Raw genomic sequence first — 17,876 nt, forward strand, 5'->3', positions numbered from 1 at the left:
TCCGTTCATCCTTGTCACTAGCTCTCCGTTGGTACCTGCCAGACCCCTGAGGCTGTGGAATCACCCCAGTTTTCTTGTCCTTTCAGCGTCAACATCCCCTTTCCTGTGTTAGGACACAGATGGCCCCCTGGGGAGGGCTCGGGTGAAGGCTGTGGGCCCCCCTGCTCACAGCAACCGGGCCTCTGCCGGTGGCTGGTAGCCCGGGGCGCCCTGCCCGGGGTCTGTGTGACAGCTGGTCGGAGAGGTCAGGAACCGTGCAGAAGTTTCCACGCAGGCTGGCTCCAAGTTGGGGAGCTGCGAGGGCTGACCTTTGCTTTACCATTTTAATTTGTTTCCATATAGATGCTTGCCCTAAATGGGTACACCACAGGGTTCAAAAAAAGCCCTTCCAAGAGATACGTGACTCTCTGCCTGAGACTGATTAACTGATCAGTCGGTTGATCTTCGTCTCACTGTCTCAAATCCATAACGTGTCACCGAAATTGCAAAAGTTGAAAAGGGTTTGTTTTCTGGAATATGGCTGGTAAGTTAAAAACTGTGATCGTCTCCTCTTCTACCTTGGTGCAGAAAACATTTCTTAATCTCCAGCTGGAGCAAAACATCTGTTTTGCTTTGAACGGCTCTCTCAGGGCACTAACAGTGCCCTTACGGTTTAAAGGCTTTGTTTCTGTGCTCTTCCTGTGTATGTGTTTTGGGCAGATTCTTAGTTATTTTAACCTTCTAATCTCATTTGTGGATGTGTTAAAAAAACAAACTCCTTATGTTACTGACATGACCTGCCAGAGTTGAACTAACATCTTTTTTGTTCCGAGGGGAGGGAGGTCAAGTTATCCTGCCAGCGATTTATACACTGGGCACAGCAGTAATTTAATAATTGGAGATTCTTAGGTTTTCAGCTAATTTATTAGGAACTTTACAGTCCCAGGTAATTGTAGAAAATGTTCGGCCAGTCAGTGGTGTTTTGTAGAAAGCCTCGTTCGAACTCTGTGTTACCAATGGAGAGACAGAGAATGATCTGGAAGTGATAGAAATAAAAAATGAAGCTCTTCCTATAATTTTTTAAAAAGGACTGCTCAGTAGTTAAAACTGTTAACTTCACAGAGGTGTTTGGCCAGCGTTTGTCAGTCTGACTGACAAAGGGTTTATCTCGTTCAATCCAGTTGGTCTTTAAGAGAAGGGGAGAGAAGGTGTGAATTGGGTCACGTGGACTTTCAGGGGTTCACAAACTGCCCTGGGCACGCCCTGCAGGTGTTCGATGTGTCTGTTTGTGCGAGTGCCTTTGCTGGGAGGGCCCGGGGCTTTCCTCAGAGTCTCCAAAGGCCCCAGCAGAGTGAAGTACCAGGGGGCTGGGGGCTGTTGTGCGCAGGGATTACACGCGGGCCCACTGACTCGATGCCTCCAGGGGTTCGCGTTGAAAGGCAGAGCCTTGGACCCCCCCGCCCCAGGTTTTCTGAACCAGAGTTCCTGGCGTGTCTGGATGTGGGAGGCAGACGAGTAGCTGATTCGCTCCTAACCAGGTCTCCCGAGTGCCTCACGCTCCCCAGTGTCTCGGAGCTGTGGGACGGGAGGCGGCCGGACAGTCCGAGGTGGCCGTCTTATCTGCTCTGGGCGTTGGTCTCTTCTGGACCATCCCCCCCCGCCACCCCCAAACCGCTGAAATGCCTGAAAATACTTTATAACCTGTGTCACTGCAGCTGCCAGGAGGCAGGATGGCTGGGCTGGAACATTGAGGTCACACGTGAGGCCGTTGTCATTCATCAGTGCCCCTCAGTCCCTCGGCATACTCACAGCCGAGATGGAAACGTTCCCAGAGCGTGGAGCCTTCTTGGCACAGTCACACGTGTGCCAGGGAGAAGCCGATTGAGCAGCAGCTGCTCGACACGTCGGTGACGATGACGGCCCCTCTGCTGAGTGACACCGAGGCACGAGGCATGTGCTGCGGGACGACTTGTTTCTCAAGGGAGGTGAGCCCTGCGCTTGGGCGAGATGGCCATGGTGCAGCCTCCTGCAGGTTTTAGTTGAAAAGCAACGTACAGTTCCCTTGTTTTTTGGGGTACCAGACATGGACTGCCTTTCTCATTAATTATTGATCGACTTACTGGTCGACTGAGTGATTGGACTAGGATAAAAACCCAGGGTGCTCAACACCGAAGTCTTTGCTTGGAGAATTGCAGTTTAATGAAATGCATGGATGTTGAGGCTTCGTGGGCAGTGGACTGGTCTTTTATGTTTAACCACACACGAGACCGGATTGTCGTGCAGGCCGGGGAAGGGGTGGTGGGGGTACAGTGTGGAGCCCCTGCAGCAGGTGGATGGGAGCTGTGGGCAGAATCCGGACACACCCTGGAGGCTCTCAGCTGCGCTGCTGCTCCGCCTCCCACCAGAGAGCTTTTCTAGAAATGACTCATGTTTGAATTTTTTGTACCGTGGTTTGAGCCTTAGGACGCCGTGCAAAGTCTGGCCTCCCAGAGTTCACTATAAGAAGGACCCCGTTCCCGCCTCCAGTGCGGGATGTGAAGGGGTTCTGAGTTTCTTTGAGTTTCTATGGTAAGATCAGACACTAGACGTCAAGGGGTGTGACGCTCACCCTGGTCCTGAGTCATTCCTGGCCACAGACGGGACGTAAAACCAGAACCTCTTTTTGATGGGGTTAAAACAAAAAGCAAACTTTAGGGATTCCGTTCCCCTTCTTCAGGTCAGTGTAAGGACAGGTGCTTCATGGCTGCCCAGCTTTCCCTCCGTGCAAGAAACTTTAATTATAAGAAGAAATTGTAAAAAGCCCAAGAAGCAACATTTACATTGAATTTGATTTATGTATACCATTTAGCTTATGTTGTCAGGGCAGTTTCTAAATCTAAGTGTTTGGAGCTTGTCAGAGAAAAGAAAGGATTTATTCCCTGGTGTTCACTGATTGTGGAAATTGTGGAAGTGATTGTCAGAGGCGTGGAGCGCAGACCCAGGGCTGGACGAGGTGGTGGTGCCCAGACGCCAGGTTCCCCTCGCTGGTGGTGGGTCAAGAATCTCACAGTGGCCACTTTCCACTGGCCTGGTTCCACCAGCTTCGTTACTTTTGCCAATGTGAACCGCAAAAGAATGGCTCTTCTGTGAAGATTCTTCTTGGAAAGTGCGCTCCTTTGACTCCTTTCCATAAAATGTGAAGTCAATTTCTTTTTCTATTTTGAATCATGAAAGTGAAGTCTGGCAGCCCCACTTCCTGTGGAGTGGAAAGATCTGAGTGTGTAGCCTCGGGTGTTTTTTTTTTTACGTAATATTTTTATTGAAGTATAGCCAACTTACAATGTTGTGTCAGTTTCTGGTGTGCAGCATAATGCTTCAGTCAGATGTGAACATGCATGTATTCATTTTCATATTCTTTTTCACCGTAAGTTGCTAGATATTGAATATAGTTTCCTGCTTTATACACTATGAACTTGTTTATCTATTCTATGTATGTCAGTACCTGCAAATCTTGAACTCCCAATTTATCCCTTCCTCTCTCCTCCCCTCTGTCCGGTAACCACAAGTTTGTTCTCTATGTCTGAGAGCCTGTTTCTGTTTTGCAAGTAACTTCGTCTATCTTTTTTTTTTTTTTTTTAGATTCCTCATATAAGTGATATCATATGGTATTTATCTTCCTGGCTTACCTTCATGTCGTATGACCATCTCCAGGTCCATCCATGTTGCTGTAAATGGCATTATTTTATTATTGTTTATGGCTGAGTAGTATTCCATTATGTAAATATACCACAGCTTCTTTATCCAGTCATTTGTCAATGGACATTTAGGTTGTTTCCATGTCTTGGCTATTGTAAATAGTGCTGCTATGAACATTGGTGTGCAGGTGTCTTTTTGAATTAAGTTTCCCTCCAGTTAAATGCCCAGGAGTGGGATTGCAGGATCATATGGTACACCTATTTTTAGTCTTTTGAGGAATCTCCACTGTTTTCCATAGTGGCTGCAGCAAACTCCATTCCCACCAGCAGTGTAGGAGGGTTCCCTTTTCTCTACAGCCTCTCCAGCATTTATCATTTGTGAACTTCTGAATGATGGCCATTCTGACTGGTGTGAGGTGATACCTCATTGTAGTTTTGATTTGCAGTTCTCTGATAATTAGCAATATTGAGCATATTTCCATGTGCCTATTGGCCATCTGTTTGTCTTCATTGGTGGCCTTGTTTTTATTTCCACGTCCCCTGCTCCGGGGAGTGATGTGTCTGACACGGAGGACCCCAAGCCGTGGTTCTGCCTGGGAGCGCTTTTGACTTCACTGAGGCCAGAGGCCACTGCTGACTGTGGTGCCATTGCTGGGTCATGAAACCTTTGGGGAATAAATACAATTTCTATAAAATTTTATTTCCAAATCCAAACTAGATCTGGCCTTATGCTCTGTGGATTCTTTTTTTTTTTTTTTTTTCTTTTCTTTCATTTCAGATTGCTCCTTTGCCCCCTTCTTTTTCTCCTGGGACTAGTCTCTTATTGTCATTTTTAAAATTTCATGCCATTAGTGTTTTACCTGGAAAGTACCAGGTTAGAAATGTTATTTTTCATTAGTAGGTTTTTATAATATTCCTGGGTAGAAAGATATTTTTGTAGAAACGGTTCTTTTCCTGTCTTTTATTTTTCTCATGAGCCATAAAATAGCATTTTTGTATCGCTTTCTGTTATGTATAAGACATAAAATCAATACCTTTTAAAAAATTAGAAGTTTAAGCAAAAGTTTAAGTTACATTCAAGTTGCTTTTGACTGTACTCTCTCATTCCCAGAGCTAATACCATTAATAAGCTTTATGAGTTTTCTTCTAGACTTTATAAAAATACATTTACTTACACGTACTGATAGAAAATACACGTGGTATCTCTGAGTGTGTTTATGTCTTATGTTATATTATTTAAAAAAAACTGTAAAATATACATAATATAAAACTTACCATTTTAATCAGTTTATTGTTTTCGTGAGTACAATTCAGTGCCATTAAGGACATTAACATTGTTTTGCAGTTGCCACCACCTTCTATCTCCAGACCTTTTTCATCTTCCTAGACCGATACTCTGCCCATTAAACACTAACCCCCTTTGCCCTCCTCCCAGCCCCTGGTAAGCAGTCTTTTTGTCTCTATGAATTTGACTTCCCTAGAGACCTCAAGTAAGTGGAATCATACAATATTTGTCCTTTGTGCCTGGCTTATTTCGCTTAGCATAATGTATTCAGGGTTCATCATGCTGTAGCATGTATCCTAATTTCATTCCTTTTCAAGGCCAAATCATATTCTGTTTGTATAGAGCACATTTTGTTGATTCGTTTGTCCACTGATGGACATTTGGGTTGTTTCCACTTTTGGCTGTAGTGAATAACGCTGCTGTGGACATGAGTGTGCAAATATCTGTTTGACTCCCTGCTTTCCATTTTTTGGGCGTATACTTAGAAATGGATTATATTCATAATTCTTCATTTTATTTTTTTGAGGATTTGCTGTATCATTTCCCACAGTGGCCGTACCATTTCACATTCCCACCAACAGTGCACAAGGGTTCCAGTTTCTCCACATCCTCCCCAGCACTTGTTATTTCCTGGTTTTGCTTTTTTAAAATAATAGTCACCCTCATGGGTGTGAGGTGATGTCTCATTGTGGTTTTGATTTGCTTTTCTCTAATGCCTAGTGATGTTGAGCATCTTTTAATGTGCTTAATGGCCATTTCTTATATCTTTTTTGGGGAAATAGCTATCCAGGTGCTTTGCCCATTTTTGAATTGGGCTGTTTGTTTTGTTGGTGAGTTGTTGGAATTCTTTATCTATTCTGGACATTAACCTTTTATCAGGTATATGATTTGAAAATCTCTTCTCCCATTCCGTGGGTTGTCTTTTCATTCTTAATTGTGTCCTTTGATGCACAGAAGTTTTACGTTTTGATGAAGTCCAGTTTATCGACTTTTTCTGTTGGCAGTGTGGTTGGTGTCATAACCAAGAAATTGTTGCCAAATCCAATGTCATGAAGGTTTTCTCCTTTGTTTTCCTTTAAGAGTTTTATAATTGAGCTCTTAATGTTTATTTTCACTTAATTTTTGTATGTGGTGTGAAATGACTCTTGTGATGTTTTGCTTGCAGACAAGTTGGAGGAACAGAACCACAGACTTTGTTCTGGAGCCATGTGAGAGCAAGCTGCTCACCTGATGCCCCATCACCCCCAGAACATGAGCGTGTTTCCTGCCAACAAAGACATTGTCTTACAGAAGTCCAAAGCATCCATTAAAATCAGAAAGTTATCATTGGCATTTTAATACCCTCTGATCCTCAGACCCCGCTCACATTTCAGCTGTTACCCCGGTAGCTGGGCTTTCCTGGTGGTTCAGAATCACGTGTTGCACTCAGTTGTCGGATGCCCTTAGTTTCCTTCATTCTAGATCAGCTCCTTAGTCTTTCCTTCATTTCCATGACCTTGACTCCTGCGAAGAGTACAGGCCAGTTGTTTTGAAATATGTTCCTCATTTTGGGTTTCCTTAGGATTTCATTTAGGGTGCATGTATGTGTGCGCATACGTACATGTGTGTATGTGTTCATACGTACAAGTGTGTGCACGTATACGTACACGCATGCATCATGCGCACACATACATGTGTGTATGTGCATGTGTGCACAACCCACGCATGTGTATGTGTGCACATGTATGTGTATGCAAGTGTACATGTGCACATATGTAGAAGCGTGTGTATGTATGTGCATGTGTACGTGTGCACATATGTAGAAGTGTGTGTGTGTATGTGCATGTGTGCACATGCCCTTGACCTAGGTGGTGCTGCACTGCATTTGCTTCCTGGATCGTGCTTTCCCCACCCAGCAGTGTCACTGAGTGTTGCATCTACAGCTGTTTCACTCAGTTTAGCTGCAAGATAGGATTCGGTCATGTGAATATACCGAATGTATCAGAGATACATGCATATATCAAAACTGCTTTTGATTAGTTGTTCTCCTTTTGACGGCCTTAGGGGTTGTGGCAGTGTTTTGCTGTTATGAACAACAATGTGAAGTCCTTGTTTACATTTCTTTTGTTGATGTAGATTTTCTAAGCAATAGACCTTTATTATTTAAAATTTGAACTATCTCAAGCATGCTCAACGTACGGAGAGTGACAGAACCGCACTGAACTGCAGCAGATGTTAATATTGGCTCTAAGATCTTTAAGTTGGTAAAGTTGTCACCCCATTCAGTAAATGGGGGTTTTACTGAGACTTGTTCAACGTTGGTGTCTCGCTGAGTGAGAATTACTGTTAGTGAAGAAATTGCCTCAAAAGTAATTTTTTTTAAGAGAGAGGTATTTTGGGAAAAGAAGTCGATCTAAAAACCAGAAAGTGAAGGCCTACCACCCAGATGTGAACCATGAATAAAATACCATGTAGGCCCAGCCAGCTTTTCTTTTAGGCTTCCTTTGTGTCTTTCTTAATAGAATTTAGTAAAATGAAACAGGAGGAGGACTCACCGAAGGTTAAGAATAACGGACCTGAAAGACTTGCTTGGCACCTGGGGAGACTGTTTCTCAGCTTGGATCCCTTCCATGGCTCTGGCATCGGGCGAGTGAGAAGTGCCTTCAGGAATCCATTGCACGCCAGCTTCCGTCCCCAGGGTAGATTTGTGAGAAGTCAGTTCCACACTCGCATGTGATGTCAGGTTAATCAAGGGAGGGAGGAAGGACGGAATCCGGTCAGAGCCCAGCTTGCGCCACGAGCCACGGCCCGTGGGATTCTCCAAAGAGAAATGAGCACGTACGTTCAGGACTCGGAGGGCGGCAGTGGGGAGTGGGGGCAGGCGCCGCCTTGGAGCTTGCTGAGGCGTCTCACTTGTCACCTGAGGAGATGGGACCACGGAGAAGGAGGCTCCTGCCTCCTAATTCCCGCACCTGCCAGACACGCTGCGGGTCGTCCTGGACCGCAGAGCCCTGGACCACTCACAGCCCTCGGCGAGGAGCGGGCCGTGCGGCCGGCAAGGGGTGTCTCCCCGCAGAAGTGGAGAAATGCGATGCCCTGAAACAGCAGCTCCGACGGGCTGTGGAGACGCGGGCTCAGGACCTAGCAGTGAGGTCTCCACCTCTTGTTGCTGGGCGTTTCCTGGGTGTCGGTCTTAACGCTAAGTGACATCCTTAGGAGAGCGCCCCCCGGCTTGTCTGGTAACGGTGGGCGACGGGAACCACGGAGGTCTCTTAATGTTGAAACTGCAGAGGAGTCCTGCTCCTGGCTGAAGTGGTGTTTGGTGGCGATGTGGCTTTCACTGTTTAAGTCATGCTGCCTGGATTGTGGAGAGGAAAAAGGGAAGACGCTCTCAGCCCGAAGGACTGTGGCAGCGACAGTAAACGCACCAGCAGCTAGTTTGGGGCTTTTGGGGAGTCGCTGTACTGTTTGAAGTTCTATATATTTTAAGGCTATAAATATGCAACAGCAGTATTCCACATCCAGCCGGGCGGTCACCGCAGTGGGATTCCGGTGTGCAGAGGACTCCTGAGGGTTTCCTGGCCACTGTCTGGGGTGCAGCGTTTTCGGCATTTGAAGTGGTGCCGTCTGGGGCCTCAGACCGCTGCTGTGGGCCTGCAGGCCGGCAGGTGCCGTGTCATGGGGACCAGCTCACGTTCGTCCCCAAGGCCGGAAAGAGACCAAGGCAGAAGTCAGCCCTCTCTGGGCAAAGGTGAGAGCAGAGCGGCCATATCTGACCTTCCCCCTTCACCTTGTCTTATGGCTGCAAGGCCCAGGATGAGCTGGTGGCTGGCTTTGGTCTGGCATTTTTTCCTTAGGAGGCTGAAGTGCCCTTGGCGGAAGAACGTTACCGTGAGCTTGTGCTGCGGATGTGCCAGGGTGAGCCTGTGGTCAGCATCTGGTGGGGAGGGAGGGAGGGTTTCCAGGCCTCTTGTGGCCCAGGTCTACTGTTCACCCTGTCTGCCTCTCTATCAAAGCCTGTGGCGATACCCGAAATGCAGAGTGTAGCTTTGTCCTTCCTTGATTCTCCCTCCCGAAGGCCCCTGATGAGTCTGGAGGAAGGAAAGGTCCTCAGCAGGGCTGGCATTTGGGTTCCAGAGAATTCTGGCCTGACTGCTGCCGGGTGACCTTGGCCACATCACCCAGCCCCTCAGATTTGGTGTCTTTCTGGGCCAGGTCAGGGGCCTTTCTGGCTCTAGGAATGCGTGATTCTGCAGTGTTGAGAGTTGGCCGTTTGTGGGACCTCCTTCATCTGCTCTTCCTGGCTCTCTGTTGACACTGTTCATTTGCTTTTTCAGACTCACACTCAGAACAGTTTCACAGTCTCCCCTGGGGACTCTTAGAAACTGGGCTCCCTTTTTTTTAAAAAAATTAATTAATTTTTTTGGAGGGGGGAGGTAATCAGATTATTTATTTATTTAGATGGAGGTACCGGGGATTGAACCCAGGGCCTCGTGCATGCTAAGCATGTGCTCTACCACTGAGCTGGACCCTCCCCCTGTGCTCCCTGATGGAAATCAGATGCCGGCAGAGGAGGGCGCGTCAGTGCTCCACGTCAGCCCTGCCCCTCTTAAACGGACCACTTCCACTGGGCTCTAACCTCAGCTTAGTGGAACAAAGCGAAGCCCTACCAGCGGGGAACAGAATCCTGTCTTCCTCTGCTTCTCTAATCAATCAATCTGAAAGTCTCAAAGGCCAAGTATTTCAGAAATAACAAATGCAAGTAACATTTGCATTACAAATATCTGTCTTCCAAAGTGCATTGCAGTTTTTGGGGCTTTGTGTAGGAGGGTGATTTCTGTACTCGACCATGACTGTCAAAATTGGTTCAGTGTTCTCCCCTTATTTCCTTCCCACCAATATTTGCTGTCACTTTCCAGGTGCTGGATTCCGTGCGAGTCATGGGTACAAGGAAGAGAAGTAAGGCCTGGTGTCTTCAGAAGGCTTGCATTTTAATGAAGTTCTGAGGGGACATCACTGGCCTGGTGTGGAGGGAGAGAGTGGAATGCAGAGAGCCTTGGGTGGGGAGTGGTCGTCAGAATGTGTCCATGAGCGGATGTCAGACATCTGAGTTGCATCTTGAGAAATGAGGAGTCTTGAGAGGTGGGGCGGAAGCTGTAAGCACGAACGAGTGGAGGGAGGCAGAACCTGCCTGGTGGGGTAATAAGCGGTTGAGTCTGGTGGGGCAGGAATGCTGTGTGTGCTGGGGAGGCCAGCGAGCCTGGGGAGGCAGGCGGGTGACGTCGGTGGGCAGTGTCCCGCTCGGGACTTGAGGCTGGGTCCTCTGGCGGGGGGCAGCCACTGTGGAGAGTTCAGCAGGGTGAGAAGGTCACGTGTGCTGTTGCAGCAGGGTGGCAGGTAGATGGGACTGGGCAGGACAGGAGGGGCAGTGGGGCCTGAGAGGTGAGCCCTGCCCCAGTCCAGCGAGGCAGGAGCAGAGTGTGAACCAGACGGCAGGGGCGACGGTGAGGCAGGGAATGGGGGACTGGTGGACAGTGGAGGATGGGGGTGGTCAGGGATGGCTTGGGTTTCTGGTGGAGGTGACTAGGGGATGGTGGAGTCATTGTCCTGGACGGGGACCTCGTCAGAAGCCGTACCTCTAAAAGGTCTCTTCTGTTCCCAGAGTTACTGTGGGTCCTACAGGACCAGCTCTGTTTGTACGTCTGTCTCTTCTCTCTGGTGCTCTCCGTTTTCCTCAAGTGCCTAGTGACCCTTGGATGTTGGTTCGTATTTATGGATCAAGGACCAGGTCACTTGCTGTAGGAAGCTGGTGCAGTTTGCTCATCACTTGCTGAGTGCCAGCTGCAGGATCGGTGGCCGTTGGTGGGCAGTTGTGCCCAGTGCCTGGTGGCCACAGTCTAAGCTGCTGGTTCTCACCCTCAGATGTGCACTAGAGTAACCAGAGGTGTGAGAATTCCTGCTGCCTAGGCTGCACCCAGACCAGAGACACCAGAATCTCCCGGGGTGGGACCAGAGGTGGTTCTGGTCTGCAGCCAAGGGTAGGACCAAGGGCCTGGGCTGTAGAGGGAGAGCCCGGGAGGACAGCCCTGGCCCGGCCCTGGCCCGGCCCTGGCCTGGCCCTGGCGGGAGCCTGTTACCTGGGACATCCGCAGAGCTCGCTAGATCACTTGCAGGCACAATACCAGACTCTGTTCAGGAAAAATGCCTTTAAAGTTACTACCACGTGAAACTTCTTCCTTTCATCCATGGTCTCTGGACTTGCACGGTGCTTTTTATTTGCTATTTAATATCATTCTCACCAAAGACAAAGTTAAAAATTTAAGTTGTCGACATGGATTTATTGTATATATTGTCCAGTGCCATTTTAAAATGCAAACTTAACTTGTATGTGGACTCAGTGAAGAACTCCCTGACCTGCTGCCGTTCCGTTTCTCGCTACGCGAGCGCCAGCACTCTGCCTTTGGTTTACTGACAAGTCAGGACAGGACTCCGTGTCGCCTTGTTTTCCCCTTTCCCTTTTCTTTCTTTGTCATTATGTTCTGGGTGGGCAGGGCCAGCACAGGAGAGGTTTTGGGGGGATCCCTTGGCCGTTTATGTTTCTTACACGCTGTTGCTCTGTCTCTGCATTGACCTTCAGCTCGCTTATAGTTGCAGTGGGGTTGGTGATAGGTCCGTGGGTTCCTTTTCTCCTGCAAAGCTAGGTGGTGTTGATCAGAATCCCTCAGTACCTGCCCGCAAAGCCGTCCCTCAGAGCTGCTCGTTCTGTTGTATTTCTCTGGGTTCTGGGCATCGCTGCCCTTCTGCAGAACCTGTGTATCTCACAGTTAGAAGCGTTGTCTGTGTCTGATAGGCTGGAAAAAAATTTTGTTGAGTAAAAAGGTTAATAAGGGATACATATGCAAATTAAAGTGTCTTACCGTGTTGAAAGAACCTCCTTTTCTTGAGCATTAATCGATATTAACAGTGTTCTTTTTGGTAAGATCACATTTATCTATCTGTTTATTTTATTGAGATATAGTTGATGTATAATATTATGTTAGTTTCAGGTATATGACATATGGAGTCGACATTTAAATATGCACAAGGTCCTGGGTTCAATCCCCAGTCCCTCCATTTAAATCAGTAAATAAGTAAGTAAATAAATGAATCTAATTATCTCCCCTCCCCTTACAAAAAAATAAATAAATAAAATACATCACAAAATTATTACTGTGGTAAGTCTGGTAACCATCTGTCACCACACAAAGTACTACACTATTCATGACTATGTTCCTTAGGCTGTATATTACATCCCGTTGACTTATTTTGTACCTGGAGGGTTGTACCTCTTAATCTTCTTCACTTATTTTTCCCACCCCCCCCACGCCCCCCGCTGGAAACCACCAGTTTGCTCTCTGTATCTGTGAGTCTGTTTCTGTTTTGCTCTGTTTGTTTTTTAGACTCCATATATAAGTTAAATCATGTGGTATTTGTCTTTCTCTTCCTGACTTATTTCACTTAGCATAATACCCTCTAGGCCCATCCATGGTGTGTCAAATGGCAAGATTTCATTCTTTTTATGGCTGAATAATATTCCACTGTACACATATATACCACATCTCTTTATCCATTCATCTACTGGTGGACACTTAGGTTGTTTATATATAGTGGCTATTGTAGATAATGCTACATTGAACACAGGGGTGCATATATCTCTTTGAATTAATGTTTTTGTTTTCTTCAGGTCAATATCCCAAAGTGGAATTGCTGGATCTTATGGTAGTTCTATTTTTAATTTTTTGAGAAATCTCCATGCTATTTTCCATAGTGGCTTCACCAGTTTACATTCCCACCAATAGTGCTTGGGGGTTCCCTTTTCTCCACGTCCTTACCACGCTTAAATGGTCAGTTAATCTATCACAGTGGAGGCAAGAATATACAGTGGGGAAAGGCAGCCTTTTCAATAAATGATGTTAGGAAAACTTGATGGCTATGTGGAAAAGAATGAAACTAGACCAGTTTTTTACACCATAGGCAAAAACAAACTCAGAAAGAATTGAAGACTTAATCATAAACCATAAAACTTCTAGAAGAAAACAGGCAGTACTTTGATATTGATCTTAGCAATGTTTTTTGCATCTGTCTCCTCAGGCAAGGGCAGCAAAAGCAAAAATAAACAAATTGGATGACATCAAACTAAAAAGCTTTTGCATAGCTAAGGAGACTGTCAGCAAAATGAGAAGGCCACCTACTGAATGGGAAGAGAGATTTACAATGATACATCTGATAAGGGGTTAATATCCAAATTATATGAAGAAATCACACAACTCAATATCCAGAAAACAGTTTGACTAAAAAATGGGTGGAGGGCCTGAACTGACATTTCTCCAAAGAAGACATGCAAATGGCCAACAGCACATGAGAAGATGCTCGACATCACCAATCATCAGGGAGATGCAGATCAAAGCCCCGGGGGCAGGGGCGGGAATGGCAGAGCACCTGCTTAGCATGGGCGAGGTCCTGGGTTCCCCAGTACCTCCACTGAAAAAAAAAAAAGATTAAAAAAAACCAGTCACTGGTTTGTAAATCGGCACTGAGATGTTACCTCACACATGTCACAATGGCTGTCATCAAAAAGAGAATAAATAACTAGTTTTGGCACATTATTATTTTAAAAAAATAATCATGAGGTGGAAAATGAATATTTATGGATCATGCTTCTGTATTTTAATTTAATTTATAATTTAAAATATAAAGTTATTTCAAAGAGTGTTTTTAGTTATTAGAATGTTTCGCTATGTTATGATACTCCATTTAAATTTAATTTTGGTAATAACAAGACAAGAACTCCGAATCGTGGGGTCTGCAGTATAATCTAGAAAGTGTGGGTCCTTTGGGAATGCTTCCTGTTCGATATCTTTGTTTCTCAAACAAGGTCATGAACTCCCTTAAGTTAATCTTGATGCAGATAGCTTTGATTACCACTGAATTAATGTGCGTGATTTTAGTAGACTGATGAGTTAATCAGCTTCCATTCCAACCACGGAGGTACTAGAGCAATTGCTTTATCTGCCTAGGTTAGTTTTCCTGCCTCTTTGAGTGAGCATAACCATTTCTGCTTATTGTAAGGGTTAGTTGGTTTCATTGTGGCAATTTTTCTGAAATACACATTTTTTAAACTGTGTCATAGAAAACATCGAACTCATAAATAGGATGGTGTAACTGATCACTATGTACTCATCATCCTGTATCCGGTGACTATGATCCCTCACAGAAAAGTCACATCTGTTGGGTGTCTCAGTGCACGGCGTGGCTGTGGGCACTGTTGGTAGAGAGTCCAGCTGGAGGGAAGTGTGGGCGGAGCACACGTCTGGGTAACGTGTGGGAACCACAGAGAATCGTTCATAGTTCATTGAATGACTGTATTCTTTCCGTTTGATGGGCATTTAGTTTGTTTAAAAATTTTTTTCTAACACAGTCCGTGTGGCAGTAAACATGCTTGTATGTAAATTTTGGTCTACTTGTGTGAGTATTTCTGTGGGACAATGGGGGAAACATCTAAATATGAAGCAGGCTTGGATACTTTCATTCTCCCCTATGAAGATATTACTATAACCTGATAAATTTTTAGCACTTTTTGCTCTTTTCTTGGAACTTCTAGGTTAATTATTCTCTCAATGAAATTATCTTTATAGGGGTTAGCTTAAGAAATGCTAGCTGCCGCAGCAGACAGAGAGCTCCGTGGCTTAATGTAGTTTCATTAACACAATGAAAGTTAATGTCACCAAAGCACAGCTTGGTTTGGTAGGCGTCTACTCCATTTGCTGACTCAGGGATCGAGGCTCCCTCCAGTTTGTAACACTGGCCTCCTGGGCAGAAGAAGAGAGGGTGGAGGTGCCTTACCAGCTCTTATATGTCACCTCTGTTCACGGTTCTATCTGCGTTACTCACTTCCTGGAGGAGCTCTGGGGTGCACTTGGATGTTGGGTGAGCACAGTGTCTCTTCCCATCCTCCAGCCAACAAAGAAGGGGACGTCATATATTTGACTGCCTTTGGCCTCCAGCCCCATGTAACACGTGTCCAAGCAATTGAAGCCGTCGCCCACCAAGGGAAGTCGTACACCGTCGTTTCCTCAGTGTCCTGTTGGCTACACAGGTCAGCCCTATTCAGTGTGGGAGGGGAGCACACGAGACTTGACCACCAGCACGCGAGGACCTGGGGGCCACCGTGGGGGCTGACCACCACAGTGGGAGGTAGAAGTGACCAGGCTCCGTGATGCTGAACTTGTCGTTTATTGAAAGATAGCATTAGTTACAGTTACCTAACAGTAGAAGTTTGGCTCATGCCATATGCCATTGTGGTGTCTTGTATTTTAATGAAAAACCAAACCAAACCAACAGAAGGTGGGCCTCGTTGCACTGAGGTTTGGTGGGCAGAAGTGGAGATTGGAGTCAGAAGGCTTGTATTCCAGCACTGACCTCTGCTTCCTGCAGGGTGGCCGCGACGGAGGGAGCTCGGTGTCTCCTCGGACGGAGGGCGATGACCATTTGTGCCTGTAGATCTCACAGGCTATTGTGAAGGATGAAGTCACGTGTGAGGCATGCATGAATTGTGCAGTGTGCTGTGGGAATGTTAATTATGATAACGAGGAAGGCTTTTTAAATGAGTGAGATTTGTTCAGTATCTCAGCTGAGTATGTTTTTCAGACCCAGTATTTGAGGATTCAGCTTAACGTTTTTTTGTGCTGGATAAAGCTATTGGTGACCACAAGTGCCTTTGTCCCGAGGTGCTGCAAAGTGAAAGGTGTGGGATTGGCAGGCGGAGCCTTCCCACTTCTGTAAGGAAGTTCCATCCAGGTGATGCCGACATTCAGAGCCTCCTCGGAGCCTTTCCGTCTAGGCTGGGACCTGCACCTGTGGCCATCTCCCCTGGGCCAGTCCTGAGTTTTTGCCTCTGACTCCTTTCCATAGATCAGTGTTTCAGGCCTCAGGTTTCCCTCTGGCTCCTCCACTGTGGGAGGAGGAGAACTGGCTGAGGGTCCTCAGCCTAATGGTGGTTGATGAGGTCTGTGGCTGCGTGCTGGGGTATGATCCCCGAGATCTGAAAACAGACCTCGGAGAAACCTCAGGTAGAGATTTCTGAGAATTCACTTTGTAGGTGGGAGAAGCTTAAATAATAAACATTTATTTATTTATCCTTGTCCAGTGTTTTAAATAAGGTTTTCTTGTTAGTGTTATGTCTGTCTGCACAGAGCTACTGTTCGTTAATAAGCCCGGGGGAAGAACGTCCCAGGGAGAGAGCATGAAGGCTTGAGGTGTCTGTGTGTTTTCTTAAAGATTCAACTATAGGTCTAAATATCAAACGTAGCCAGTCTTTCTTCTGTTTGTACCTAATTTCTAATAGTTAAATGTTGGTCATGCTTTGTGTCTCTGCAGTAGGTGTTAACAGGCGAAAGTGTCGGTGAAATTGGACTTTCTTTTCTGAACTGAAGGAACTGTGCCGTCCTGTTCCATTTCTCGTTGATAACTAGTGATTTGGAACTTGGATTCAACTCCAGATACCCAGGTGATGTGGTTAATAAGAGTGAAAGAAGAGGAAGTTTCACGACTTTACTGTTTGTTTTTCTTTTTAATTTTCCCTTTCAGCTTTATTGAGATATAAGTGACATGTAACATTGTGTGAGTTTAGGTGCGCAGTGTGATGACATGTACATGTAAAATGGTTACCGTGATAAGGTTCGTTAACTCCCCCATCACCTCACATAATTGCTAGGTGTTTTTTTTTTCTTCTGCTGGTTGAGAACTTTCAAGATACACTCCCCTAGCACCTTTCAAGTAGACAGTCCAGTAGGGTTAATTGTAGCCACCGTGCTGTACACTTACTCGTCTTGTCACTGGAAGTTTGACCCCTTTGACCAACCTTTCCTGGTTTTCCTGCTCCCCACCCCTTGGCAACCACCATTGTAATCTCTGTTCCTGTGAGTCTGGCTTTTTTAGAGTCCATGTATAAGTGAAATCATGCAGTATCTCTCTCTGTCTGCCTTACCTCACTTCGTTACACGTTGTTACAAATGGCAGAATTTCTTTTTTATGGCCAAATGATATTCCTGTGCATGTGTATTACATTTTATTTTTTTTAATTTTGAAAAATTAAAAAAATTGAATTTTGAAAAATTAAAAAACTTTAATTTTGAAAAGTTAAAAAAATTTTAATTTTGAAAAATTAAAAAAATTTAATTTTTAGTTGTGGGGAGGTAATTACGTTTATTTATTTATTTAGTGGAGGTACTGGGGAATGAACCCAGGACCTCATGCATGCTAAGCAGGCACTCTGCCACTGAGCTATACTCCCCCTCCACCTCCATTCATTTTTAATTGAGTTTTTTTATTGAGGTGATTATAGGTTCACTTGCAATTGTAACAAATAATAGTGAGATACTGCGAACCTTTCAGCCATTCTCCCCTAATGGCAGCATCTTGCAGAGAATAGTATAGTAGCACAATCAGGACATTGAGATTGATGTAATCCACCCATCTTTAGGTCAAAGTTCTTTTTTTTTTTTTCCTATGGATGTCTAGTTGATCCAATATCATTTGTTGAAAAGGCTGTCTTTCCCTCATTTTTACACTTTTGTCAAAAATCAGTTGGACTTATTCGTGTGCGTCTGTTTCTGGGTTCTCCACGTGCCTGTCCCTCCATCGTTACTACACTTTCCTCATCAATGTGGCTGTATAGTCAGGCTCAGTGCTGGGAACAGGGACTCCTCCCACTTTATTCTCCTTTGTCTGACTTGTTCCAGCTTTTCTGGACCCTGTGCCTTTCCATATCAAATTTTACAATAAGCTTGTTTTGTCTATGAAAACTGTGCTGGGATTTTGATAGGAATTGCATTAAAGCTCTATAGCAATTTGCAGAGAAGTATCTTTTTTACTATGTTGAATCTTCTAGTCCATAAACATGGCATGTCTCTCCATTTATG

General features: G+C 45.5%; 1 protein-coding gene across 2 annotated transcripts in view; it reads left to right on the forward strand.

Annotated features, from left to right (window-relative positions):
• DTD1 (D-aminoacyl-tRNA deacylase 1) overlaps nucleotides 1-17,876 on the forward strand; it is a 122,598-nt gene that overhangs the window by 30,051 nt on the left and 74,671 nt on the right. Inside the window, exon 5 of one of the 2 annotated variants that reach the window (XM_031434312.2) lies at nucleotides 6,104-6,300. The exons of the other annotated variant lie outside the window; for it this stretch is intronic. Coding sequence (XP_031290172.1) covers nucleotides 6,104-6,169 — 66 coding nt within the window. The 3' untranslated portion in view covers nucleotides 6,170-6,300. Of the gene's footprint in view, nucleotides 1-6,103; nucleotides 6,301-17,876 lie in introns of those variants that run through there. 2 annotated transcript variants of the gene reach the window in all.

Source organism: Camelus dromedarius, chromosome 18 (genome assembly GCF_036321535.1).
Source record: "Camelus dromedarius isolate mCamDro1 chromosome 18, mCamDro1.pat, whole genome shotgun sequence".
Lineage (NCBI taxonomy): Eukaryota > Metazoa > Chordata > Mammalia > Artiodactyla > Camelidae > Camelus > Camelus dromedarius.